The sequence below is a fragment of the Molothrus aeneus genome, chromosome 15 (genome assembly GCF_037042795.1).
Source record: "Molothrus aeneus isolate 106 chromosome 15, BPBGC_Maene_1.0, whole genome shotgun sequence".
NCBI lineage: Eukaryota > Metazoa > Chordata > Aves > Passeriformes > Icteridae > Molothrus > Molothrus aeneus.
In genome coordinates, this window is record NC_089660.1 from 6,539,250 (window position 1) to 6,566,986 (window position 27,737).

General features: G+C 47.3%; 1 protein-coding gene across 1 annotated transcript in view; it reads left to right on the forward strand.

Annotated features, from left to right (window-relative positions):
* The first annotated feature begins 227 nt into the window (after positions 1 to 227).
* Positions 228 to 27,737, forward strand: part of FAT2 (FAT atypical cadherin 2) — a 44,151-nt gene continuing 16,641 nt past the window's right edge. The window contains exons 1-12 of the mRNA XM_066560431.1: positions 228 to 3,492; positions 3,893 to 4,207; positions 10,624 to 10,685; positions 11,525 to 11,836; positions 12,465 to 12,675; positions 15,073 to 15,230; positions 16,902 to 17,177; positions 17,602 to 17,812; positions 18,774 to 22,826; positions 25,160 to 25,356; positions 25,985 to 26,138; positions 26,817 to 27,050. Of these exons, the coding sequence (XP_066416528.1) occupies positions 228 to 3,492; positions 3,893 to 4,207; positions 10,624 to 10,685; positions 11,525 to 11,836; positions 12,465 to 12,675; positions 15,073 to 15,230; positions 16,902 to 17,177; positions 17,602 to 17,812; positions 18,774 to 22,826; positions 25,160 to 25,356; positions 25,985 to 26,138; positions 26,817 to 27,050 (9,448 nt within the window). The remainder of the gene's footprint in view (positions 3,493 to 3,892; positions 4,208 to 10,623; positions 10,686 to 11,524; positions 11,837 to 12,464; positions 12,676 to 15,072; positions 15,231 to 16,901; positions 17,178 to 17,601; positions 17,813 to 18,773; positions 22,827 to 25,159; positions 25,357 to 25,984; positions 26,139 to 26,816; positions 27,051 to 27,737) is intronic.

The window sequence follows — 27,737 nt, forward strand, 5'->3', positions numbered from 1 at the left end:
GGTGAAGAAATTTGAGCCAACGTGGGGATGTGGGAGGACAGATCTGTCACTGGGACAGAGGGAAGAAGAGCTGAGCTAACAATTGTATTATCAATAAAGGTCAGGGTAGACAGAGCAGGGAGGTGAGGCTGAGCCCTTGCAGAATTTCATCTGTAACACACTGACCTTAATGAGAATTACCAATGTTCTTCCTTTGACACCTGCAGGGCTCAAGGAGACACCGCACCATGGAAGTCTCCATCAGGAGTCACTTCCTGAGTGTTGCTGTTTTCCTCATGCATTGTGTGGTCCACAAGGCCAGCTGTGAGAAGGGCAACACTTCCCCTCTGCACTTCACCCACTTCTTCTACAATGCCACCATCTATGAGAATTCAGCCCCCAAGACCTACGTGGAGAGCTACGTCAAGATGGGTATTTACAAGAGAGAGCCTGAGTGGGACATCAGGTACAGAATAGCTTCTGGGGACAACACTGGTCTGTTTAAAACAGAGGAGCACGTGATTGGGGATTTCTGCTTCTTGAGAATAAGAACCAGGAGCAGCAACACAGCACTTTTAAACCGTGAGGTCAAAGACAGTTACATGTTAATAATCAAGGCCACAGAGAGCACCTTTGCCTACGAAGCCTGGGCCAAAGTCTTGATTCATATTCTGGACAGAAATGACTTGAAACCTCTCTTTTCACCCCCCTCCTACAAAGTGTCCATCAGAGAAGACACTCCTCTGAAAACAGTGGTCAGCACGCTCAGTGCCACTGACGCTGACGCTGGCCAGAACGCTGAGTTCTACTATGCCCTCAACACCAAGTCCAACCTATTCACTGTGCACCCCACCACAGGGGCAGTTATGGTCACAGGCAGGCTGAACAGTACCCATCGAGGCAGGCATAACCTGCAGGTTTTGGCTGTGGACAGAATGAGAAAGATCACGGAGGGGAATGGCTTTGGGAATTTGGCTAGTCTCACCATCCAGGTGGAGCCATCTGCCAGGAAACCCCCCTCTATCTCCTCGGTGAAGGTGACATCACCTGACTCAGATGAAGACTTTATCTATGCAACTCTCTCTGTAGAAAGTGGTGACTCAGAAGCAGGGATTGATTCGGTCGAGTTTGTGGATGGAGATCCAGGAAGGCATTTCAAAGCCATCAGATCCTACTTCGGGAGCACTGAGTTCATGATTGTGTCAAACAAAGAGATAAACTGGTTACTTTACCCGTTTGGTTTCAACCTCAGTGTGCAAGCCAAGGACAAGAGCAAGCCACCACTGTTCTCTCCTGTCAGAGTTGTCCACATACCTCCCTCCAAGTATGTTTCTGCCAGGTTTGAGAAAGAAGTGTACCGGGTCCAGCTCAGTGAATTCTCCCCAGCTGGAAGCCAAGTTGTTATGGTGAAGATCACACCAGTTGTCCCAAATCTTAAATACATTTTGAGACCTACTCCTGACAGCACAAGCTTTAAGATCAATCCTCACACTGGACTGATAACTACAGTCAGAGCAATGGACTTCCATGAGCAGTCTAGTTTTGAGCTTGAAGTTACAAGCAGTAACAGTCACACATCCACCACTGTTATTGTTGACATCACCGACTGCAACAATCACGCTCCAAGTTTTACTCAGTCTTCGTATCATGGGGCCTTTGATGAAAATGTTCCTCCTGGCACCAGTGTCTTAACAGTAAGGGCTTCAGATGAAGATAAAGGAGACAATGGCTTTGTCACCTACAGCATTGCCAACCAGAAATCAGTTCCCTTTGTCATTGACCCCTATTCTGGTGTCATTTCCACCTCCAAGTCAATGGACTACGAGCTGATGCAGAGATGGTACCACCTGCGGGTGTGGGCGTCAGACTGGGGCTCACCCTTCCGCCACGAGACTGAGGTGTACGTCTCCCTCACACTCAGCAATGTCAATGACAATGCTCCTGTGTTTGAGAAGGCAAGCTGCAGTGGCACCATCCCACGGGACTTTCCAGTTGGGAGCCCTGTGGCCACGGTCTCTGCAATCGACAGTGATGAGCTGCAGCATATCAAATATGAAATCAAGTCTGGCAACGACTTACAGCATTTTGAACTGAATCCCATCTCTGGAGTAATATCCCTTAGAATATCTCTGCGAGATCTTCCTTCTGAACAGCCACTTTTCTACTCTTTGAAAATAACTGCAACAGACGGAGAGAACTACGCTTTGCCAACATCTGTAAACATCACTGTGGTCAGCCAAGGCCTCCCCGTCCAAATGCACTGTGAGGAAACAGGAGTCCTGAAGCAACTGACAGAAACCATCATACACTCCATCGAGTCTCAGTCTCAAGGCCATGGGCAGGATGATGAAACATCTCTGAACTTGCACCTTATAAACCATAATGCTCCTAAGTTTGATGACAGCTTTCCACGATCCATTGATATCATAGAGACTGTTCCCATCAACTCAACTATTGCTGACCTTTCAGCCATTGATCCTGACACTGGTTTTAATGGAAAATTGGTTTATGTGATCTCAGATGGAAATGATGATAGCTGCTTTACAATTGACCTGGAACTGGGTCTCCTTCAAGTCCTTTCTCCCTTAGATCATGAGCAAACCAGCTTTTACATTCTCAACATTACTGTGTATGACCTTGGCACACCACAGAAATCATCTTGGAAACTATTGGCTGTGAATGTATTGGATGCCAATGATAATACTCCTAAATTCACTCAAGGTGCCTATTGGGTGGCAATACCAGAACATGTAGCAGTAGGGACAACAATAGCTCAACTGAAAGCAGAAGATGCTGATACAGATGACAATGGGAGAGTAAAATACTCCCTCCTAACCCCCACAGACAAGTTTGCCATTAACAGTGTCACTGGAGAAGTGACAGTTACAGGTGCTCTGGATAGAGAATTGTGGCCTTGCTATGTGCTGAAAATAGAAGCTAGGGACCAGCCCAAAACAGGCTTCCAGCTGTTCTCTGTCACAGACCTCGTCGTGACTCTGGAGGATGTCAATGACAACACCCCTCAGTGCCTCCCAGCCCTCAACAGTGTGAAGGTCCCCGAAGACCTGCCCGTGGGGACCATTCTCCTGTTTCTGGAAGCTTTTGACCCTGATGCTGGCTCTGGGGGGGAGGTGAGGTACAGCCTCATCAACAATGAGGAGATGATGTTTCATGTGGATAAGCTGACTGGGGCGCTCCGTTTGGACAAGGAGCTGGACTATGAGAAGAGGGACTCTTACAACCTCACCGTGCAGGTCAGTGACAGTGGGAAGCCCTTCTCTCGCTCTTCCCTCTGCCACCTGGAAGTGAACGTCATTGATGTCAACGAGAACTTGAACCCACCACGCTTTGCCTCCTTTGTCTTCAAAGGCTGGGTGCAGGAGAACAGCCCAAAGGGCACGTCAGTGATGGTGGTCACAGCCAAGGACATCGACAGGGGCAAAGATGGAGAGGTTCAGTATTTCCTCCGAGAAGGCACTGGCCTGTCTGTCTTCCACATTGAAAAGGACACAGGTAAGGACTTCTTCATTTAATAGTGCACCTTGAAGGATTAAACTACCTAGTTTTGGCCTGGCTCTTTACAATGTTCTATGCATTCAAGCCTTTCTTGATTTTGCAGAGATGTACTAATTTACCCCTGGATCTGGGTAGGAACAAGCAGGAGTTTTTCTCTTTAAAATAATGGCAGATCAACGTCTGTCCTGCCCCAAAATACCAAGGTCTTCTCTATCACCCGTGTACCAAAAATTAACCTCAGCAGCAGCAAGCCCCTCACACAATCTCACAGCCACACAAGGTGGGTGTGAGAGTTTGCGTGTGCAGCAAAGAGCAGGAAGCAGACTTGAGACTGCTCTGTCATCAAGGAGTCTGAGTTCCTTAAATCCCTCACAAACACTCCCTGTCCTTCTCCTAGGCACCATACGGACCATAGGATCACTCGACCGGGAGGGAACATCTCACTACTGGCTGACTGTGCTGGCCCTTGACCTGGGAACAATTCCTCTGTCTTCTGTGACTGAAATTTATATTGAAGTCACTGATACCAATGACAACCCACCTCAGATGTCCAGACCTGTCTTCTATGCCTCTGTGATGGAGAATTCCCCACCAAACACATCTGTCCTTCAGCTTGATGCCTTTGATCCAGACTCCAGCTCAGAGGGGAAACTGACCTTTCACATCCTAACTGGAAATCCTCAGGGACTCTTCACCATTAACCTCCTTACAGGTAAGACTGACCCAGCTCAGCATCTGTTTTTGAGGCTTCCAAGTGCCCAGAGGATGTTACATATTCAATACAAACAGCCCACACAGCTGCCTTTGTCACACTTTTCTGCTGCAGCAAAAGTCCCAGTCTCCAAATACATTCTGTGGGGAGTCTGAGGATTGAAACCCTCAACCTGAGGGCTGCCATTTGCATCCATATGGCTCTTAGAATGACACAAATGTGCTGCTTTCAAAGCCCTAAACAGTTGCTTTTAATCTTCCCCCTTGTAAACAACTGTTGCACAGCCTGAGCCAGGGAACAACACCCTTCTGGAGGTGACTGTTCCTGACACAGACCCAGGCAGGATTAACAAAAATGAATTCCACTGCACTTAAAGGCTCCACCCATTCTCCAGCACCATTAATGTAGTAAGTGTAGTAAGCCTCTTCTGCCATCTTCCTAGACTATATCTTTCATCTGAGGATTATTTACCAGATCTTCCAGAGCCATCAAAACCCCGCTGATGTTTTGTGTAAACAGCTTCCTCAAAGTATCCCAGCAGAGCTGACATTGGGCCAGTCTGGCAGGGAAAGCTGTGCCGAGCCCTTCATGCCATCAGCTCCTGGGAGAGGAGGGAAGGGAGGGCACAGAGCCTGAGTATGGGAGAGGATTAATTGCATGACTTTGATCTCCTGGAGATGATAAAAGCAGTTCAGCTACTGCAGCGGGATGGAAGCTTGCTCTCAGATGAGGAGCTGGGTGGATTGGAAAAGGCTGGTGCTGCTCTCAGCTACGTGTTACCAGTGGTGTGATGGCTCTCTGGCAGTGCTCTACAGCTGGAAGAAAGAAATTATTATTATTATTATTATGAAATACTAAATTATTTTTGTCACAAGGTCGTCACAGGGTGTGTTTACATGGCACTGTATAAATGCACCTGGAGATGTCAGCTAACTGTGACCACTGCTGCCCACAGCTGTAGCTGTCTGTGCTGCCAGAAGCCTTTTAGCCTGCTCAGGACATTGCTCTGCATCCAACTTTCCCACATAATCCAAACAGCCATGCACAACGCAGCCCCAGGACAGCTTGCACAATGCAGGGTTCTGCAGAAATGTTCCTTCAGAAGCCCTGTGGCACAAAACCACTGCCTTTTTGATGGGATGTGGAGCAGGATGGCTGTCAGGACACCAAGCTGGCTCCCCTCTTCAGCTGAGCAGCCATGCACCCTGCAGGAAATTCAGCCTTTATGCTGCAGGCAAAGCTTTCAGCCCCATTTGAGTGCAAAGTCACGATCCAAGGCTGTTCCATAGGAAAATGAGTGACTGGCAAAATCCAAATGTTTGCTAATGAGACACCTCACCTCTGAGCCATCCCATTAATCCAATCTTTGACAAAAAAAGCTCTCTCAGGTATGAGTCATCTCCTCTCCATCTCTCCCTGTACTCAGGTGATTTGCATGAGAAGAGTGATAAGTTTGTCAGTTCTGAAAGAAACTCATGGGCTGATCTTATCTCTTGGACAGTTGCTGGAAGTCTCTTCTTTAAACCCTGAGCTTGGAGGTTGTTTAAGGTCCTGCTTCCAACCCTGATGACGATTCAGTTATCCATTACTTTACTTGCATGTCACCCAAAAGAACCTATAATTACCTGTGAACATTGGCATAAACGGAGCAGTTATACCCTCATGTTTACAGTATCTAAAGAGAAGTCATTTGCTGCTGCTGCCAGGAGGAATATCACAACTTGTCTAACGCTCAGGGCCCTAGGCAGCCTTTTGGAAACCCAGCAGTATTTTCATTCTGCAGGCTAGTTGCTCCATTTAGTAGAGTAAAACAATAATCTTTGGTCTCAACTTGGTAGTGCAGTGCTGGAAGATGAGCTGCTGTTATCCCCATTAGTACAGGATTATATTAAAAAAAAGTGTTATCCCGCTGCAGGGCTGAAGACTGTGATCAAGACATCTCCTTTTGGCCTATCCCACATGGTCATTTTCATCAAAGGACAGACAAATAAGTCGCACTGGCACTGAAATAAGAGCACAAGAGGGCCAGAGGTCAGTCTGAGTCTCTCCTAGGTAGGACATTTCTGGTAGTGGCCTCTAGGCAAAGGGAGAGGAGGAGGAGGAAGCTTGTTCTCATCCTGTGTCTTAATAGGAATTAAGGTCCTGATGTACTGCTACAACAGGTGTACCCACACCCAGAATAACCCTGCAGAATAGCTCTGGATAATCATTTAGGGCAGAGTGACACACTATTGCAAGTAACCGAATTCAGTTGCTGGTTGTGTGTTTGATTCAGTGTCTTGACATGGGGTGGATTGGCCAGTGAGGACATAACCAGCAGGGCCCCTTGACTTCTCCTGAGGCCTCGCAGGGGAACCAGGAACAGCCATGGTAACTGTCCTGGGCTTCTCCAGCATTCCCAAACATCACAGAAAGGCTCTAAGATCTCCAAGCTCTCAGTTCTCTAAAGAGGGTGGAGAAAAAGGAGGAAAACACATGAAAGGCTGATGAGAAGAGGGAACAAAACTGTGCACTGAGATGAAAGCTCTGTGCCATGGGCAATGGAATCTCTCCAGCCCAGCCTGGCAGCTGGTGTGGAGCAGGGTTTGTGGGAGACAGGGGTAGAGAGATACATGGAGAGATGGGCAGGTAGCAGGGCTTGGGGTGTTCTTGGGCTGGAAAAGTTTTCAGCTTGTTTTGTTCAGGATTTGATGTGAAGGGGGTTTGAGTGCAGACAGGACCAGGAGGAACTGGGAGGCTGTGGCAGGAGGAGTCAGGACAAAGCCATTCATCTTGCTGAAAGGCTGTTTGGAGAGTCCTCTTGCTCTGGATTATTTGTCTCCAGCTCTTATCTAGTGCTTGTTCTTCTGGTGTTTCTTCTGCTGTGACTGTGTCCATTGGCTTCCCCAGGGTGTCTGTGGTTCCCTGCAAGGAAAGATTTCTCCATAGGGAAGGACATCCTGCTCTTTAGGCCCAAGGGATGGTTGCATGGCTGCTCCTCAGAATTAACATAACACATAGCTGAGCATGGAGCAGTGCACAGTGGGGTCAGAACAAGAGGTGGGGTGGTAGGAAGAGAAAGATAAAAAGGTTAAATGGAAACAGGAGTAAGACAAGAGAAAGAGGGTTTTAGGAGGACAACCTCTTCCCTTCTCAAGCTCTTGTGAAAGCCTCAGTGCCTGCAAACCTGATTCTGGCTATTTTAACTATCTTAGATTTTCCCCCCTGCAGCAAGGGCAGGGGGCCAGCAACCTCCACCCCAGCCCTGTTCTTGCCAGCAGAAGTTATTATTATTTTTTGTTCCCTGACAACAGTGCCCTGGTAATTTTGGTGCTCTTGTTCCAACATGACCAGCCTTCCTCTCTGCCCTTTGCAGGCAGCAAGCAGGAGAGAGGCAGACAATCCTTTCTCACTGCTGTGTGTGGACCCGCTGCTGGAGCACAGTCTATTCTGTTGCATGCAGGCAACAGAAGGCATTGTTCCTGGACCTTCACCTGGCTAATTGGCCAGGTGCAATTAAGACCTTTGACAGTGTTGTTCAGTCTCTGTAGGATTCAGCAGAAACCATCAGGGCCTCATGCAAGAGCACAAATGCAGGACACCCACTCAACTCCATCACAGGTCCCATGGGACAGGCTGGATGGGGTTTTCCAGCAGGGCAGGGGACTGATAACTCACACACATGCACATGCACACACAAAACACTCATTAAAACTGAGCATGCACTTCCCAGGCCTTGTAGGGAACAGCAGAAAGAACCAAGGAACTGTGTCCCCAGGCCACAAAAGCTGATGGCAGCTCCCCTTTAATAACAGCTTCCAGTTGCATTTTAGCCCTCTGGCCTCAGAGGGTGTATAACCAAGCAGCAGCAAATGAAAATGTGCATTAATTCCAGCTGGCCTCTCTCAGGAGCCGTGTGCAGGGTCCCTCTCCCCAGCTCTGGGTGCTCTGTGCCTGTGTGAACACTGCTGTCAGTTTGTGCATCTCAGCACCGCGGCTGCAAACAGGAATTAGGGTGATTAACCCTAATTAATTGACCACAAGGCCTTTCAGATCCCAGCTGGTAACTGGCTCCAGAGGGGGGAACCAGGAGCTGTGGTTGGGCAGGAGTAAGGGACAGAGTTTGCCTGGGGTAGAGGAGAAGCCAACCCTTTGCCTTGTGGCTCAGCAGATGTGAAGATAAAGCAAAAAAAATTCCATCTGGTGAGACTCCCAGCTGGGATACAGCACAGGTTATGTGATAGAGAGCAGAGCCTTACTCTGAGCCATACTCCCCAGGAGAATGAGCATCTTCAGTGATACAGACATTCAAGTGTCATTAAATTCCAGTTCATCTGCCTTCACTGCAGTCCTTCTCCAGCACTAGAAAGCTGAGCTATGATCCTGCTTTCTTTCATTTTTTTCATTGAATCATAGAAGAATTTCAGGGTGTGGCCAAGCAAATCCAGATAGTTACTTTAGAGTGGTTGAGTTCCCTTCCATCAGCTGGCATGCAGTAATCCAGTACAAACAAGGTGTTAGTCTTCTGCAACTGGATTTTGGAATCTGATAAACCAGAAACATCCCCAATGTGCACATAGGTGTCTGTTTTCAATATCTGTGTGTCCTGTGAGCTTTTTGGGCCAAAATTATGAAGCATTCCCTGAAGTAGCTGCAGTTCTGGGCTCAATAGCCAACCTATTGGTAGTGAGGACAGGAACATCAGAGATCTCAGTGAGCTGCTGCTGCAATTCCTTCTCCAGGTCCCCATTAGAAGAGCATTTCCATGAATTTTGCTGCTAATGGAGCCATAGAGGCTCTCACTAACCTGGGAAAGTTTTAAAAGCTCCTCAGCCAGCAGGCTGTCTGCTGAGTCCTTTTCACCTGCTGAGATGTTAAAAGGATGATTAGGGAGAGAAAAAAACCCACTATGACAGACAAGCAAACAGAATTTTTCAAGCCATCTTGTCATAACGCATTAAGGAGTGTTGATTTATGATTATAAAGGCATCAAATAAATGTTTAGCACCATGGCTGGTGCCAAATGTGAATAATTGCAGAGAACAAGTGGAAACGGTGAACACGAGTCGTGTTCCAAGCAGCTGCTCCTTGCTCCCTCCTTCAGCTGCCTCGTGTTTCCTGCAGCCATCTGAAATTTTCTCCTGCTGTCATGCTCAGACAGACATACACAAAAACTATGGTACACCTGAAGACAAGACTGTTAATTAAAGCTGTCTGGTTTTGCACCAGAAGTGAGAGTAGAGACGGGTTCATGCAGCTGGGATGTACAAATCTTTTAGGGCGCACAAGTGCAGGTGCTCACACAGACATGGCATCCCATGGGAAGCATTGCCCAGGGTAGCATGAACCTGTGTCAGCGCTTGCCGTGCTCAGGGAAATTCACCCTGCCTTTTGTTGGTGTGAAGAAGCAGAACTTCCCTTCACAGGGAAGAGAGAGACTCCCTTGATAATTGGGAGTGGACAAAAAAACACGTGTGTCAGCCTTGATGACTTTCAGGAGGACAAATATTACATATACAATACAGTACAATATTACATATACAATTTCCATTGTTGGTAAAGCAGTTGTAAAATGATCTAGAGCTGCTTTTCCCCAAAAGTGAAGAGTCAAGGTACTCAGCAAGGACTGTTATGAAACCAGACATGGAAACAGAAGCCTCAATTCCATCCTTTTCACTCTTGCATCTACTCAGCTTTAGTCATTGACAGGCCAAAAAGGGGCAATTATGATGTTTTTGTTTCAACTCTAGTTTATTATAGCCACAGTTCTTCCCTCTTGCATCGAACCTATTCCCTGTGGTTAAACTACTGTGTATTTTTCAGAAATCCCTCAAATCTTGCAATTGTTGGAAGACTCACCCTGTGTCTCAGCAAGGCTTAAATAATATACCAACATTATTTTTGACTGTGTACCTTATTTTTAGCCTGAATGCATTTGTTCTAGCAGTTGAGCAGAGGGTATTTCCCAAGACAGGAGACAAACTTTTGTCAAAACACTGTAAATTACAGAGAACAAGGTTCAACAGAGGAAAAACAGGAGTAGAGACTTGTTAAGAGACTTGTTAAGAGGCCAGACTTGTGCCAGCACATGCAGAATGTTTCTTACTTAGAGGCATAAGAAAAGTTTTGTTTTCATGGTCCTGCAGCTTTTCTCACCTAACGCCTTGCCAACCCTCAACTGGTGCAGGCATCTGGTAGGTGTTCCCCCTCCTCCGTGGTCTCTGTGATCAGAGAGCAGCAGCAACACCTCCACAGAGGGATTCACGCTGGGAGGGGATGGGTTACCCTCTGGGGGTATCTGCCTTTCTCCTCTGATCACAAAGGGAGCCTGAAACAGGACAGGTGGGCAGGCTGATCTTGGGCATTCAGGGATCTGATCAGCCCTGGCTTTTCTTGCATGCTGAGTCTTGGAGCTCAAAGGGTTTCTTTCTTGGCAGGTCTGATTTCCACGACTTCACGGCAGCTGGATCGAGAATACAAGGCTGAACATATCCTAGAGGTGGGTAATGATGATTGTAATTAGCTTTATTTACCTACAAGTGTATTAAGTCCTCAAAGGGTTTTCCTTGCAAGTTGGAGCACAGAGAAAGAATCTCATCCCATCAGCTCCCAACTGCTGGGAAACTTAATTAAATGGTGTGTGTTAACCCCAGAGACAGCTGCAGCAGTACTGCAGGGTTTATTATTTTCTTGCTGAGGACTGGAGCAAAAGTTCTGTTCTGGAAGCTGTGGGAATGCAGGAAGAGGACTGGAACTGTCCTCTAGCAGGATAGTTTATACATCATGGGGGAAAGAACAAGCCAGAGAAACCCACCCTTGTTTATCCCATTGTATCAGATATTGCTGTGTAGCTTTGCTCACCAGCACCCATCCTCAGCTGCTCACAGCTGTAAGTATTCCCATCAGAGGGATCTGGAGGTTTTTGAGCCTATCAGGGTCTATCATTTCTGTCTGCAATGCAACATGCTGGGAGCATGCACAGGCAGGGCAGGGTGAGGACGGCTGGTACCTGGCCAAGCCATGGCAGTACAGATGTTTTGAGATCTCTAATCTGTGTGTGATCTCTAAAGACCAGCCTGACCTACTGCCCAGAGCAGCTGGAGGCAGGAGCCCTGCAAACTCACCCCCCTGTGCATGGACAGGCCCTGCACACTGCCAGACACAGCCACCAGGCTTTGCCCTGCAGAGAGGAGCAGTGCCTCTGAAAATGTTGAGATACAAATGCAGACCCACACAAAACCCCGTAGCTGAGTCCTTGCCCACCAGGCTGGAGGCTGGCTGGTCACACTCTGGGTCACCTGAGAGCCCCTGTCACCTACTCCCTTTGCTTGCTGACAGGTGGCCGTCTCTGACAACGGAGAGCCAGCCCTGAAGTCCACCAGCAGAGTCGTGATCCAAGTCCTGGATGCCAATGACAGCCCTCCCAGTTTCCCCCACAAGCTGTTCATGGTGCAGCTCCCCGAGAGAGAGGCCTCAGAGACCCCACTGCCGGTGTACAGGCTGATCGCTTCCGACCGCGACCAGGGGCAGAACAGCCAGATCACCTACACCATCGAGGAGGAGGAGGAGGGCATCTTCACCATCAACCCCACAACTGGCACAGTCTTCTCCAGGAAAGCTTTTCCTGCCTCCGAGTACAACATACTCACGGTGAGAGGAGAGGGAAGCACAAAGAGCTGATGGGGAGAGACAGGCGGAGGGGGAAAGAGAGAAAGGGGTTCAGAAAGAGAAAAGATTAAAGAGATGGAGAGAATGCAGCAGTGGAGAGGAGGAGAACTTGAATAAGGCAAATGTGTTAAGAGGGAGAGAAAGTGGGAGGGAATGGTAGGAAATGCAGAAGGTGGGAAGCTATTAAAAATGGACAATAAATTTAAAATTAACTGTCCAACCTACCTTCCGAGAGGAATACAGTGATCCATGGTTCTGTACGGATGTGGACCCAAACCTGAGCAGTCTTTGTGTTCCATCTTGCCTCTGTATGGCATTCTGATCAGGCCGTGGAGCTTGGATATGGGTTCAAAGCCTTCCCACAATCTGTGGGTCCTTGCAGACAAGACTTGTGATCCAGGTCTCTGCTATGGATAGAGCTTGGCAGATTTACTTGACAGTAAAGAGGAATTTGGGTTGCATGGCTCTGCCTTGGAAGCAGCCAGAGCATGGCCCACTGCCTCAGCATTTGTTTTGTGGGATTTTGGGCACACTGGGAGCTGAAACTTTCCATGGAGCTCCCATGAGATAACTCAGCTTTCTCCCTGGGTGCACATGCCTTTCTCTGCAGGTCAAGGCCACGGATGGTGGCAGCCCCCCGCTCTCCTCCCATGTGAGGCTCCACATCAGCTGGGTCGCCCGGCCCGGCCCTTCCTCAGAGCCTCTGGCTTTTGATGAGCCCCACTTCAACTTCGCCGTGATGGAAACAGATCCTGTGAACCACATGGTGGGAGTGATCAGCATCGAGATGGGCCCCAGCCAAGTGTGGTTTAATATCACAGGTGAGGCACAGAAATCAGAGCAGTGTCCGTGAGCGTTTGCTTCGGCTCCCTTGGCTTTCAGCGCTCACATGCCTGAGCTAATGGAATTGTTTGCTTTAGGTGTAGGTGAGCTACAGGGAAAGCTTTCTCACAGGCACAAGAGGTTTAAACAGCCATTAGACAAAGCTGCCCATCCAAGGCCTCTGGTGCCAAGTGCAATTACCCAACACACTTTTTTAATGGCAGTCTGGAACTTGCCTGTGTTTGAGGTGTTCTCCGATGTCGCACGAAAGGCAGGGCATGCCAGTGCCAGCTCCTCCTAGGAATCAAGTGACACTGTTGGTTTTGTTAAAACTGCCTGCAAGGATCCAGGTGTGTGGCTTAGTGTTACAGATACCCCCCGTATCTCTCTCCATGTTGAGTCTTGAGCAGGGAATGGAGAAGGAAGCATTCCTCAAAGACTTGGTCTGCCCCAACTTGTGGGGCTCTCCCTTCCTCCTCACCACATCCCAGGGGTGATTTAGACATGGAATGTGGAACTCTAGGGCCTCCTTCAAGACACAGGATTCAGAGGGGACGTGGGCTGTCACCCCAGGGGACTCTCCAGGCAGCATGTGCAGAACTGGTCCTACCAACAAGGGCCAATTGTGCTCATGTAATTTGATGTTTTGAAGTGGTGCCCCAATCAAACCTTGCACAGCCTTTCCCCCTGGTACTGCCTGCAGGGCCTGCCCTTTTCAGACAAAGCCTTAATTGGGCAAGTAAATAGTTTTTCCCCTTACTGTGTTAGGGCAAGGATAATGGTGTATAAATACAATTAACCAACAAGAGACACAACCCTACAAGGAGCAGACAATATCAGTGCAAGGTTTATCTGGCATTAGTAGTGTCTGCTTGGGTCTGCAGAATTAACGGTGTATTCCTCTGAACATTATCCCATTATTTCCCTGCTGAGTGCTGGAGCATAGATTGACCTCATCTTCCCCAGTTCCTAGAGCTCCAAGTGATGCTGAAGGCTCTCTTGGTTTCTATCCTGGTGGAAAAGGACAGGATTTCATTTTCCCTGCAAGGGAAGGAAAGCATCATGGTAGCTGGCAACCAAGGGGGTGATGCAGAGATCCAGGAGCCTTCAGCACCTCATTCAAAGTTTCACCTTCCCCAGACCACAATCATTCTGTCACTGGGATTGATGGAGTCTGCAAAAACTGACAAAGCAAATCATTCCTCATCTCTTTCCTTTTCTGGGCTTCTTCTTTCCGTTGGGCACTGTGCACAGGGAGCTCTTCTCTCTTTTCTCAGGGAAAGACATCCATGGGTCTCTCTCCCTCTGTCTCTGCTTCTTTGTGTCTCCTTCCCAGCAGGAGAGCAGTGGTGCAGATGGCTGGTGAGCACTGCCTTCCTCCAGCAAGGGAAGAGATGTAATTTTACAACCAGAAAAGATTTTACCAGCTGGTAATAGAATAAAGCAGAATCAGAACATCCAGTAGCCAGGAAGGAAGAACCTGAGACCTGAAATAAGTTACAGGAAACTGTTTCAGTTTCTCCGTATCTCAGAGCAGCTTTGCAGGGTTTAATGTGCAAGAGGGGCCCAACAGGCCCCAGCAAGTGAGGCATGAGAAAGGAGCTGCCATGCCAGGGCTGAGCAGCAGTAGGGTGAGGGACAGCCTTCTGCTGCTGAGCTGCTCAGGCCTGCTGTTCCTGGCCATTCTCAGCCATCTGGGTTGAGGCAACAGGCTCTGCTCACCCTGGAAGCACCGTCTGCCTCCCCAACTGTTGGAGTGTTGGGAATTCAGGGAGCTCACAGGCTCCCAGCCATGGTGATGAGGACCATTGCTGATACGCTCACAGTGTGACCTTGAATCAGAAGCCAACAAGAGCCCTGTTCTGCCCAGCAGGTCCCTGGTCCATGCTAAGCCAGTGATGGTGCGTGGCTGGAAACCTTGTGCAAATAAATCAATGCTCAAATGGGCCTGTTGCCAATCTAGCCAGGACATCACATGCATAAGTGCATCCTTTCCCCTTCTCTCCTCCTCCTCATTTCCTCTCATTCCCCTCATCTTCCTTTTCACACTCCTTTGTCACCATCTGTGATTATCCCTTTGTCCAGCTTTGCCTTGTCCTCCCCATCTCCTGTGTGCATCCATCTATCTATCTATCTATCTATCTATCTATCTATCTATCTATCTATCTATCTATCTATCTATCTATCTATCTATCCGTCTGTCTGTCTATCTATCTATCTATCTATCTATCTATCTATCTATCTATCTATCCATCCATCTGTCTATCTGTCTATCTAATCTATCTATCACATGGTGTTTTGAGTTTCCAGATTTGGAATAAACCTTACCTGTGGCACTACCCCCGGTCTGGCTGACTGTAACTGCCCTCCTGTTTCCCTTCTCCCCCGTGTCCCAGGTGGTGATGATGACATGGATTTTGACATTGAAAAGAGCACAGGCAGCATGGTCATTGCAAGACCCCTGGATGCAAGGAAGAAGTCAAGTTATAACCTCACAGTAGAAGTCACTGATGGGTCCAGTACAATCAAAACCCAGGTAATGTTTTTTTCTTTAGTGGAGACCCTGTTGAGAGGGAGGATATGCCAAAGGGAACCTTTCCTCTGGGTCTGCTGAGCTCTGGATCAGCTGCCAGGCACAGGAATGTCCTTACACTGTGATCCTCCATTACACAGTGACAGTGTAATGGAGGATCCTCCAGTACACAGATCTTATACCAAGCTAAAATTGTTTTTATGTTGTTAGAAGCACAGCTGGTCTAGGAAAGCTTGGATCTTTCCTGTTGATCCCAGGCAGCACACGGGGACACATCCACACCACCAGCCAAACTGGGGTGGCATTTCACACACTCAGACCCCAGTTTGGTCTCAGCTGCTCAGGCTGAGTTACAACAATCTGGGACAAGGGAAGTGTGTACACGGTTAGGTCAGGCTTGGGTCCGTGTTCCCATGTCAAGGTGTGTTCCTGGGATTTGCTAGCCCAGGTACAGCCAGCACAAATCCATCTGCAAGAGGTGAGGTCAGGCCCAGGGAGTGAGTGGGGCAGCTGCAGAGATGCTGTGTGCTCTGAGTTCCCACATATAAAGTAAGTGCTGGTAAAAGGAGGCACTTCACTCTCAGGCATGTCTCTGAGCCCTGGCTAAAATGATGAGATTTTGCCCATCTTTACTACCCTAAAGAGAGGTGTTCAAGGCATGATCTTTCACTAGTCATTCTCTCCATGCATAAGAGGCAGCCAAAAATCCAGCCCTCAATGCACAGGAAGACCTAGGATGTGAGTCACCTGTCAGTAATGCTTATCACAGGGAATTCTCTGTGGGGGATGATGAGTGAGAAACTCCACCATTCCTGTGAAACGTGATGCTAACGGATGGCCACATCTCAACTATCTTCAGGTATTGTTCCAAATAAACAAAGAAAGCCCCACCTTGCCTAGTGTGCATTCCATGCCACCTTGCATCTCATCCCCACGTTTATTTTGGCACTCAAGGCTGCTAGCAGATGTCAAGAAACCTGTTCGTGTAAAACCTCCCATGGCATGCTCAGGTTTGCTAAAGGAAGCCAATTATTACACTTGGTTGAGGCTTCCTAAGATGCAGGAGGCACATCAGTAGGAGGATCAGGACAGCCAGGGTAGGAGACCACACAGGAGAAAGCAGTGACTTCCCAGCAGGATTCAGGATTCCCAGTATGTGCTGTTCAGTGCAGAGAGGAAAACTTGGCTAAAAAGGGTAGAACAGAAATTTTGCTTCTCCACACACTTGCTGCTCTTGAGATGGGCCAGACCCTCCTTTCTTTAACCAAACATCCCCTTTTGTCAGCTTTCTGTTGAGTAAATAATGGGGGTTGCTGTGTAGGCACCAGCCAGCAGCAAAGCTGGCACCACGGCTGAGCTGCTGCTGCTTTCCATGGCAGGCTGTGACTGCTTCCCCACGTGCCAAGTGCAGGCACGTTCACTCTGAATGCCTTGCCAGACTGGAGGGATTTTGAACAAGGAGAGGAAGCAAACTGAAAAACACAAAAGGGGAAAGCACAGCAGGTTTTCCTTGGGATGAAGGACAAAGGGGCTCCTCCTCATCAGAGATGGCAAAGCTCCCAGAGTTGGAAAACTGTGATGGTTATGGCACCCAAGAAGCACCCAATGTCAACATCCAAGAAGGATTGGTAGCTGAGATTTTACATGGCTGCATGTCCAGTTGCTGCCCTCACTGTGCTGTCTCCCCCACAGGCATTTATCCACGTGATTGACATCAACCAGCACCGTCCCCAGTTTCTTCAGAGCCACTACGAGGAGAGGATTCCTGAAGATACCCCCCCAGGGAGAGAAATCCTTCGAGTCAGTGCAACAGACAAGGACAAAGGAAAGGGGCTCATCTACACCATCCATGGCAGTGTGGACCCCAAAAGCACAAGACTTTTCCAGCTGGATCCAGGCAATGGAGCCCTCACAACAGCAGAAGGCTTCAGTTCCCAGCCCATGCCTCAGCACACCCTCACAGTGATGGTGAGTCCTAAACAAGCCCAACCAAGCTGAGTCCACTGGTTTGGCCAGGATATATGGGTCACTGGAGAAATTAAAAGTGGTTCTAGTCTTTGAGGGAGGACTTGTCTGGAACAATAGGGAAGAGGAAAGCAGGGTGTTAACCTTTACTATATGGCTAAATGTAGTTAACACCCTGCATTCCTCTAACCACCTTCTTTGGAGGGCCACTGGATTCTTACAAAACAAAACACAGTGTGTAATAGTTAATGTTTGCTTTCAAATTCAAGGCTGAGCTTTGGTGCTGAAACTTCCCAGCCAAGGGGTCGGCACCATTGCAAAACACCCATCTCTGTAAAAGTGCTGATGAGGTACTTGGAAGATGATGCAGACAAGACTGGCTTGTCCCTGGGTGTAACTGTTCCTGCTCTCTCTCTCTGCCATTCAGGTACGAGACCAGGAGGTCCCCATCAAGCGGAACTTTGTCCGAGTCATCGTGCACGTGGACAGCTGCAACCTTCACCCTCCCCAGTTCAGCAGCATCCATTACGAAGCAGAAGTGCTGGACTCTGCAGCGGTGGGCACAGAGGTCATACAAGTCAGAGCCCTGGATCAGGACCAGGGAGCTAATGCTGAAATCCACTACTCCCTTCAGGCAGGTGAGAGCCATGCAACAAGATGGTTTAGGTTGTGATCATACCTGCATTACCATGCTCTAACTGGTGGCCACTTGACAGCTTTCTCCTTGCAAGGAACATCAAGTGGCTGCACAGTTCTAAAATGTGATTTTCTTCCTACGCAGAAAAAATCCAGAGTGAGTAGGTAATGGCCATATTATGGATTATTAGCATCTTTTCTTAAGAAGACAGCTTAATGTTGAGTCACTAGTCAAAGAAAAATAGTGACTGGATGAGTTAGAACAGCCTAAAATCTGATCCTCTTTTTCCATGGGAACTATTCAGTTGTTAGGCAAAAGTACTCCCAATTCCCACAGGAGTCATCACCATTCCACTATTTCTATCAAGAAATACATCCTCAAGGAATGGTGAGAACCCTCTCAGCATTGACTGGTGGTGGTTTTGAGTCATTCATGTTCAATGGGCAAATATTTTATCATTCACTATAAAGGTTAAAACTTAAGTATTTATGTCTGTGCCACATGGCCTATTTAGCCTGTAAACTCTTTGCAGGAGACAAGCCATCCTTTGCTCCATCTTTCTCACTGCAATTTAGATCAAGGACTGAGGAATTTAATTGCTCCTGAAGTATTGGTAATTACAAGCATGACAGGGCTTGAAGGAGCTAGTACTGTCTTTTCTACCATGTTCTGCACACGAGGCAAAAGCTTCAAGCACATGCTCTGCCACCACTAAATATGCTTAAATTAGAAGGGTGTTTATCTCCAATTTACATTTTGATTGATTCAAATGTTAGCTCACAGATCTCAATGGGTTTGTTGTTCTTACAATTAAAATTATTTAGAAATGAATTAATTTCTCTCAGTAGAAGAAATAGATGTTAATCAGGTCTGCAATCAGGAGAATCTATGAAAAAGAGTTGCAGAAAACAAAGACCAGTAAGGTGTTTGCATTCTTCACTCTGTAATTTCTCTTCTTGCAGGTAATGGGGAAGGCTTCTTTAGCATCAACCCATATTCTGGAATTGTTACAGTTGCCCAGAAACTGGACCCATCCAGGCAGGAGCGATTTACTCTCATTGTAAAGGCAGAAGATCAGGGCTTTCCTCAGCTTAAAGATTCTGCTACAGTACATGTTCACATTAGACCCTCAGATCGAACCCCTCCAAAATTTCCAGAGGCTGAATACATCACAGAGATCAGTGAATCCACTGCTATTGGCTCTCCTCTGATCCAAGTTTCAGCCACAAGCTTGTCACCAGTCAGCTATGAAATAAAAGATGGAAATGGAGATGGAGTGTTCTCCATGAACTATCAATCAGGCCTTATTTCCACTCAGAAGAACTTAGATTTTGAGCAGGTGTCTTTTTACCAGTTGAAAGTCCGTGGTACCAACATGGCTGGAGCATTTATGGATGCAGTGGTGCTCATCTATGTCATAGATGAGAATGACAATGTGCCTGTCTTTGTTAAGCCTTCCTTCATTGGCTGGATCATGGAGAATGCCCCATCCCAAAGCATGGTTCTGGATGAAAGCAATGCTCCCCTCGTCACCTATGCAACAGATGCTGACCAAGACTCCAATGCTTTGCTGACCTATGAGATTTTGGAACCAGAGGCACTGAAATATTTCACCGTGGATCCCAGCACAGGGACGCTGACCAGTCGTGCTGATATAGACTATGAGCTCACCCCAGTTTTCCACTTCAGTGTACATGTGCATGACAGTGGAAGTCCCAGCTTGTTTGCATCCAAGCCTGCCAAGGTCACAATCCACGTTAAAGATGTCAATGATTCACCTCCAGTCTTTCTCAAAGACACCTATGACATTTCTATCTTGCTACCTGCCCACCCAGGGATGGAGCTTTTGTCAGTGCAGGCAAAAGATGCAGACTCGGAGGTGACCTACAGCATCGTGGAAGGGAACCTTGACAATGCTTTCCATATCCATCCACTAACAGGTCTCATCTCCATTCTTAACACAACTGGCCTGAGGAGCTACCAAGAGCTCACAGTCAGAGCTGGTGATGGCTTGTATAAGAGCACTGCTCTGGTTAAACTAAATTTAACTCGGGCACAAGGTACCAGCTTGAAATTTGAGCAAGACATATATACAGCAACTGTGATGGAGAACTCTACAGATGAGAAGACTCTAACCATTCTTGGAGTCAAAGGGTATCAGCTAAATGAACCCCTTTTCTACTCACTTTTGAATGAAAAGGAAAGGTTCAAAATGATCCAGGCCTCTGGAGTTCTTCAGACCAAGGGTGTGAAATTTGACCGCGAAATGCAAGACATGCATGAGGTAGCTGTGGAAGTGAAGGACAACAGGAAGCCACCAAGAGTGTCCCAAGCCACAGTCAGAGTTTATGTAGAGGATGTCAATGACAACCCCCCACAGTTTGAGAATGTGCCATACTACGCCTCGGTGCAGGACAGCACAGAGCCAGGGGATGTCCTTTTTCAGGTGTCAGCAACAGACAAAGACATAGGGGATAATGGAGCTGTTACCTACTCATTTGCAGAGGAATACAAATACTTTTGTATTGACCCTTACCTTGGAGACATCTCCCTTAAGAGGCCTCTTGATTATCAAGCATTAAATAAATACAACCTCCGGGTCATTGCTAAGGACAAAGGAGAGCCTCCCCTGCACGCTGAAGAGGAGGTGGTGATCAGTGTGAGGAACAGATCCAACCCTCTGTTCCAGAGTTTGTACTACCGAGTGAAGGTGCCAGAAAACGTCCCCCCATACACATCTATCCTCCACATCCAGGCCCGCAGCCCCGAAGGCTTGCGCCTCATCTACAACATTGTGGAAGAAGATTCCCTGAAACTCTTCAACACCGACTTCAAAACTGGTGTCCTCACTGTCACAGGGCAGCTGGACTATGAGCTAGAGACAAAACACACATTCACTGTTAGAGCCACAGACACAGCACTTGGATCCTTCTCAGAAGCCAGAGTAGAGGTGGAGGTGGAGGACATTAATGACAACCCTCCCATATTTTCTCAGATCATTTACACAGCGTCTGTCTCGGAGAGTTTGCCACCACAGACCCCTGTTGTCCAGCTCTTTGCCTCTGATAAGGATTCGGGCAGAAACAAAGTGGTCTCCTATCAGATCATGGATGATGGTTCAGATGCTGCCAAGTTCTTTAATATTGATGCCAGCACAGGGCAAATAACAACAGCTCAAGCACTTGATTATGAAACAAATCAACAGTTCCGCATGAAAGTCAGAGCTGTGGATCATGGGGTGCCTCCTCTCAGTAGCGATGCCCTCGTAATCGTAGATGTGACAGACATCAATGACAATCCCCCTGAGTTCAGCCAGCTTCAGTATGAAGCCAAGGTCAGTGAAATGGCTACGTGTGGGCACATTGTGATCAAAGTCCAGGCCCTGGACCCCGACAGTGGAGACACCTCCCGGCTGGAGTACGTGATCCTCTCGGGTAATGACAACAGGCATTTTGCCATTAACAGCACTTCTGGGATAATATCCATGTTTAACCGCTGCAAAAAGGACTTGGAGCCATCTTACAATCTCAGAGTTTCTGCTTCAGATGGAGTTTTCAAGAGCACTGTGCCTGTGTATATCAACACCACAAATGCCAACAAATACAGCCCCTCTTTCCAGCAGAATGTGTACGAGGCAGAGCTGGCAGAAAATGCTGAGATAGGAACCAAAGTGATTGAGCTGCTGGCTATTGACCCAGATGGTGGCCCATATGGCACCATAGACTACACCATCATAAATAAACTTGCCCATGAGAAGTTCTCCATAGACAATAAGGGCTGTATTGCCACACTGCAAAAACTGGACAGGGAAAATTCCACAGAGAGGGTCATTGCCATTAAAGTCATGGCCAAGGATGGGGGTGGGAAGGTGGCCTTCTGCACTGTCAAAATAATCCTTACAGATGAGAATGACAACCCACCTCTGTTCAAAGCCTCTGAATACACCCTGTCCATCCAGTCCAATGTCAGCAAAGGCTCCCCTGTCATCCAGGTACTGGCTTACGATGCTGATGAAGGTGCAAATGCAGATGTCATTTACTCTGTTGACTCTGTGGAAGATGTGGCAGAAGACCTTGTGGAGATCAATGCTGCCACTGGGGTTGTTAAGGTCAAGGAGAGTCTTATTGGTTTAGAAAATAGAGCCTTTAACTTCAAGGTGAAAGCTGAAGATGGCAGACCCCCTCACTGGAACTCCCTTGTTCCAGTGAATCTCCAGATTGTCCCCAGGGAGGTGACATTGCCAAGGTTTTCTGAGCCCCTTTATACATTCTCTGCATCTGAGGATCTTCCAGAGGGGTCAGAAATAGGGTCAGTCAAAGCTTTTGCAGAAGATCCCATTATATACAGCCTGGTGAAGGGAACCACTACAGAAAGTAACAAGGATGAGGTGTTCACATTGGATGAACAGACAGGGGCTTTGAGAATCAAAAAACCTATGGATCATGAGACCACCAAGTGGTACCAGGTTGATGTCATGGCTCACTGCTCACATCTGGAGACTGAGCTGGTCTCTCTGGTCTCTGTGAATATCCACGTGCAGGACGTGAATGACAACAGACCTGTTTTTGAGGCAGATCCCTACAGAGCATTTGTCATGGAGAACATGCCTTCAGGAACCACAGTCATCCAAGTGACAGCTAATGACCAGGACATGGGAAGTGACGGGCAGGTGACCTACAGTCTGGAAGCAGAGTCTGGCAACCTCCGCGGGCTGTTCACCATCGACGGCGAGAGCGGGTGGATCACCACCCTGAAGGAGCTGGACTGCGAGGAGCAGGAGATCTATCGCTTCTACGTGGTGGCCACTGACCACGGCAGGAAGGTGCAGCTCTCTTCCCAAACCCTGGTGGAGGTCACGGTGTCTGATGAAAACGACAACGCCCCGCAGTTCACCTCAGAGTTCTACAGGGGGTCGGTCATTGAGAACGCGGAGCCGGGGCAGGTCGTTGTCACCCTGAGCACCATCGACGCCGACATCTCCGAGCAGAACCGGCGCGTCACCTGCTACATCACCGGTGAGTTGGGCCAGACTGTGAATCTCCAGTGGGCAAGGGGAGAGTGTCATCTCGAAGTGAGGGTTTGAGACCTTGTCTTACAGGTTGCTAGTACAGAAATAATGTTACACTGACAGTCCTGTCAGAAACAGGAGATGAAGGCTGAGCTCTGTCATGAGCTGGACTCAAATGAATCTGGGGAATACAAAACCCTTTAGTAACTGCAGTGGGTTGATCATTAAAATATGAATGATCATTAAAATAACTATCTCACCACTGAATTGACCTATTTCTCTGGGAATAAATAAATAAGATACATAGAAGTAATTATATATAACTGCAGTGGGTTGATCATTAAAATATGAATGATCATTAAAATAACTGTCTCACCACTGAATCGTCCTATTTCTCTAGAAATTAATAAATAAGATACATGTAAGCAATTACGCTGTTCTGTAGAAATATTTATTTACACTTTCTTAACAGAGGAATATTTAAGACAGTGTAATTGTAATAGCTATTGAAAGGACAGGAGAGGCAGTACAGCAGGAAGGAAGATTTTTCTCACACAGATACTGTGATCTGTATTTAAGTTCTTTGACCCAGCTATTTCTCTTGCCAGCACTGCAGTCAGTTTATACATCACATATATACCTGTAGCCTATTTGTGTTTTTTAATAACTATGTATAACTTTTTGGTATTGTGTGTTTCCTACAAAACCACTTGGAGGCTGGCATAGTAACAAGGCTGCAGATAGTCACTCTGCACTGGGGAATATTTAAGACTATCACGTCAATCTCAGTAAAGGTTTTGGCTAACAAGAAATACTAAAGATTACTCTTGCATCCCTGAAATATCACGTGTGCCAACTAAAATTAACCACTGCTGTAAAATAACTAAAAAGTTACACTGGAATGTTTGTTTTGTATTTGCACAAGTAGAAGCTTGCTTTTATGGTATTTTTTGACCCTAAAGGGTCTTTCTAAGACCTGGGGCAGATCCTTCAAATTAAAATGTTCGTTCAGGCTCAAACGAGGACCCTTCAGGGTCAAAACATTAGGCCAGATCATGCTGCAGCCTGTTATCTATTGTTGTAACCATCTGAAACAGGGGAGGAATGCTGGTACTTTCATTTGGTTTATGGCATGCCTCGGTATTTGCAAGCCTTTGAGAGGAAAGATTTAATCCATTATGCATTAACATTTCTGCCATCTTGAAGGTAGTAGTAACTTCCAAGTACTTTAAACCTGAGAGGATGCACACTTATGTTAGGGGTGAACACCTTGTGCTCTCTGCTCTGCACATAAAAACACAGATCAGACTTTACAAATAAACATGGACATGCAGCAAAAGAGAGGATTAGGTGAACACAGAGTCCAGCTTCCCCCTGTCCACATTGATTTCAAACACACAGAAACTAAATCTGGGCATAGGCTGGTGTTTCCCAGCATCAGAAGAAGAGCTAGTACAGGTGTCATAGTGCCTCCACAACCTCATCACTGCCACACAAATGAAAACAGAAAGGGAGTGAATTTAATTTATCCTACTGTGTGAGACCCTTCAGAGTCCAGCATGAACAGATTCCACAGCTAGCTCTCTTCAGTGACCCCCATTGCCTGTTGTGCCTGGGTCAGCAGAGAGCACCAGCTCCTTCCCAGGAGAGAGGGATTTTCCTGTGGCAGCATCCAGCCCATTTAAAATCCAACATATGTAACAACAGTAGGAGCAGCACGGATCTGGTGGACCAGAGAGCCTGCCTAGTCTGGATTTACCTGTCTCTCATCATTTGGCTCTTACAGAAACAAAAAGTAGCCCCAGAAAACAAAGAAAAAATGTTAAATACCTCTACAGGTTAGAGGAAGTACAACGGTACATGGTACCATAACAGTAAGATCCAAACCATGTCTGCAGGGTGTTTACAGCTCTCAAATCCTTTTAGGAACATGCAGAAAAAAGACTGACAGGCTTTGGGAAGGTGAGACAATGTGGTTTTGAGGCAATGAATATGCACATCTGCAGAACATTACTGACTTTTCTGCAGTCATTTGTTTCCTTCTGTCACTGTAATGTGCAGACAGGGAATAACTAAATTGTGCAGGGTATTTCCCAGCTGTGCAGTGAGGTTAACCAAAAGCTCCTCACCTGCTGGATATGCCACCAGTGCCCTCTCTGCATCACCAGTGTGAGTCAGAGTCATGGTATCATTTGGGTTGGGAAAGACCTCTAGGAGCATCCAGGTCCTTCAGGTCTCCTAAGGAGCATCAGTGGACACACCTGTATTCTGTTTCCTTACCCCTTCTGATTTTCAGCACTTAGTAAATGCCTTTTTTACTTGCTTCCTGCCCCCCTCTAGAAGGAGACGTACTGGGACAGTTCACAGTTGATCAAATTGAGGGCGAGTGGACAATTTCTTCCAAGAAGCCTCTGGACAGAGAAGATACAGAGAAATATCTCCTCAAGGTTATGGCTTCTGATGGGAAATTTCAGGCTACCACTGAAGTGGAAATTTTTGTACTGGATATCAATGACAATAGCCCTGAGTGTGGCCAGGTAAGACATCTGTTCTGGGACATCAGGGGCATAAAGGGAGATCCTGGGAGGGAAAGAGCACAATAGAAAAAAAGAAAGAACAGGCAGAGCATGTTAAAGGATTTGGCTTGTCATAATTCTTCTCACACGATCCTGTTGCTTTGATTATGCTTAACAATTTTAATTAAGCAGCATGTCAAGCAAGAATATTAAATCTAGCCTCCAAGCATGTTTGCCAGCAGCAAGTGAGAGCCTAAGCATTATGAAGAGTAATTTTTGGAGATAAACAATGCCAGGAAGCCTCCTGGGAAGGGGCATGTAAATTACTGAGTTTTATATCCTGCTAAGCTGGGAGATTCCCATCAGGAGGTTTGTTGCTGTAGAGAGCTGATTGCTGGTGTGGACGTCACCCGTGGTGAGAACGAACAGAGGTGGTTACTTCCCAAAGGAGATTCAAAGGCTTGTGTGAAATGAGCTCACTTGTCCCAGTCCACACCCCAGCAGCCAAGAATGGGAGGCACATTGTGTTCACCTATAAAACACAGAGTTTATCCTCTGTGAAGCTTCTGTGGGTCTGTTCTCCCTCCACATGGGGTGGAGGTACTTTGGAGACGGCTCAGATGCTAATGATTTCTTCTGTCCTGGCCAGATACTTTACACTGGGAGAGTCTCTGAAGATGCTGGGCCGGGTCTTTTAATTTTGAAGATATCAGCAAGTGACCCTGACGTGGGCAGCAATGCCCAGATCACCTACAGCCTGCACGGCCCTGGTGCTGAGGAGTTCCGGCTGGGCTCGCACACAGGTGAGAGCAGGGCTGCTTTCATCCTCTTCCTCACCCTCCCCTGAGAAATGCAAGCTCCCAGCATGGCTTAACACTTACCTCCTCTTGAGAAACACAAGGAGCTGTTTATTCCAGCTGTCCCAAGCTAGGAAGGAATGGCCACAGCAGAGAGGAGAGGGAGTTCTACATCATCCTGATTGCTCTGTCTGTTCTTTTGAAATGAAGAGCAGACACTATTGCTAGCAGCCAGGTCTCAAGGAGGAAAGAGCAGCAAGTATTTGGCTTCAGCCAAAGACACAAGTTCTAAATCCCAAAATACCTCTTACTGTGTCTTGGTCAGTGTATTTACCCAGACTTGATGATCATTCTAGAGATTGCTTGGGTTCATTTCATTGCAGAAAGCTCAGTGCAGTGGAGTTTAGAAGTACAATTTATTTCTGAACAGTTTTATCCCATGATGGCATCCCTTGGATGAAGTTCATCTGAACTTGCAGGACTGCCCATGCAAAGCCTTGCCAGGGCCCTGGCTGGCAACGATCTGAGGATAGCCCTGAGCAATGTGGCATGGACACATCACCACTATTAACTCAATTATTGTCTCCCACGGTTCATCCAGGAGAACAGCTGAACCTCTCTGAGGTCTTGTAGGCTGCAGCTGTGATTGCTGGAGACACGAGCACCTCCTGTTCTTTCCCACAGGGGAGCTGACGACATCTGCACCCCTGGACCGTGAGCAGAAGCCCGTGTACCACCTCGTAGCCAAAGCCACTGACGGCGGGGGCCGTTCGTGCCAGGCAGATGTGACACTGATCATTGAGGACACCAATGACAACGCTCCGAGGTTCTTCCCCAGCCACTGCGCCGTGGCCGTCTTTGATAACACCACAACCAAGACACCCATCGCTGTGGTTGCTGCCAGGGACCTTGATGAAGGTGAGTCAGAATGGGATTTATGTGTTGGTAGAGTTCATCTTTCATTCTGAATAGAAGCCTTTGAAACCTAGGGAAGTGCTACAGCAATGGGCTTAGATGATTGAATCTTGGCGAAGATGTGCCTGGATCTCATTGCTGACATATTCTTGACTACTGGGCTGGCATCAGCATTTTTGTGACCCTATTGGGAGCACAGTATCTGTAGAAACATGCAGACCTTCTTTGAGAATATGCTCAGTGACTGTGGCTGTGATGCACAGCACAAACTGTGACGCAGGGATCCAAACTGGACAGAAACTTGTTCAGAGGTGGGGACTGAGAATGAGTGTAATAAAGGAAAAAAGGAGCTTTAGGTATGGGTGGTGTAGGTAATATGGATGGAGAGGTCCTCCCTAAAACACAGAGATTCTCCGAAGTATAGGTAAGGTTCCTAAGAAAGGAACTTTCAATAAACCTCTCCAGCAGAGGCTGGATCATATTTATCTTCTTTGGAAGCAGATATGAAGAGAAATTACATTTGAAAACAAGGTAATTAAAAATGAGGAACAGTAGTCAATGCAGACAGCTGACACTGGTGGATAATGGTGAGGGCTGGCTAGATGACTGAACCTGCAGATGGGCAGGGGCACACTTAAAGTTTGTATGATGTTCATACAGCCTCCATTTATCCTGGGAATTGAAGATCAT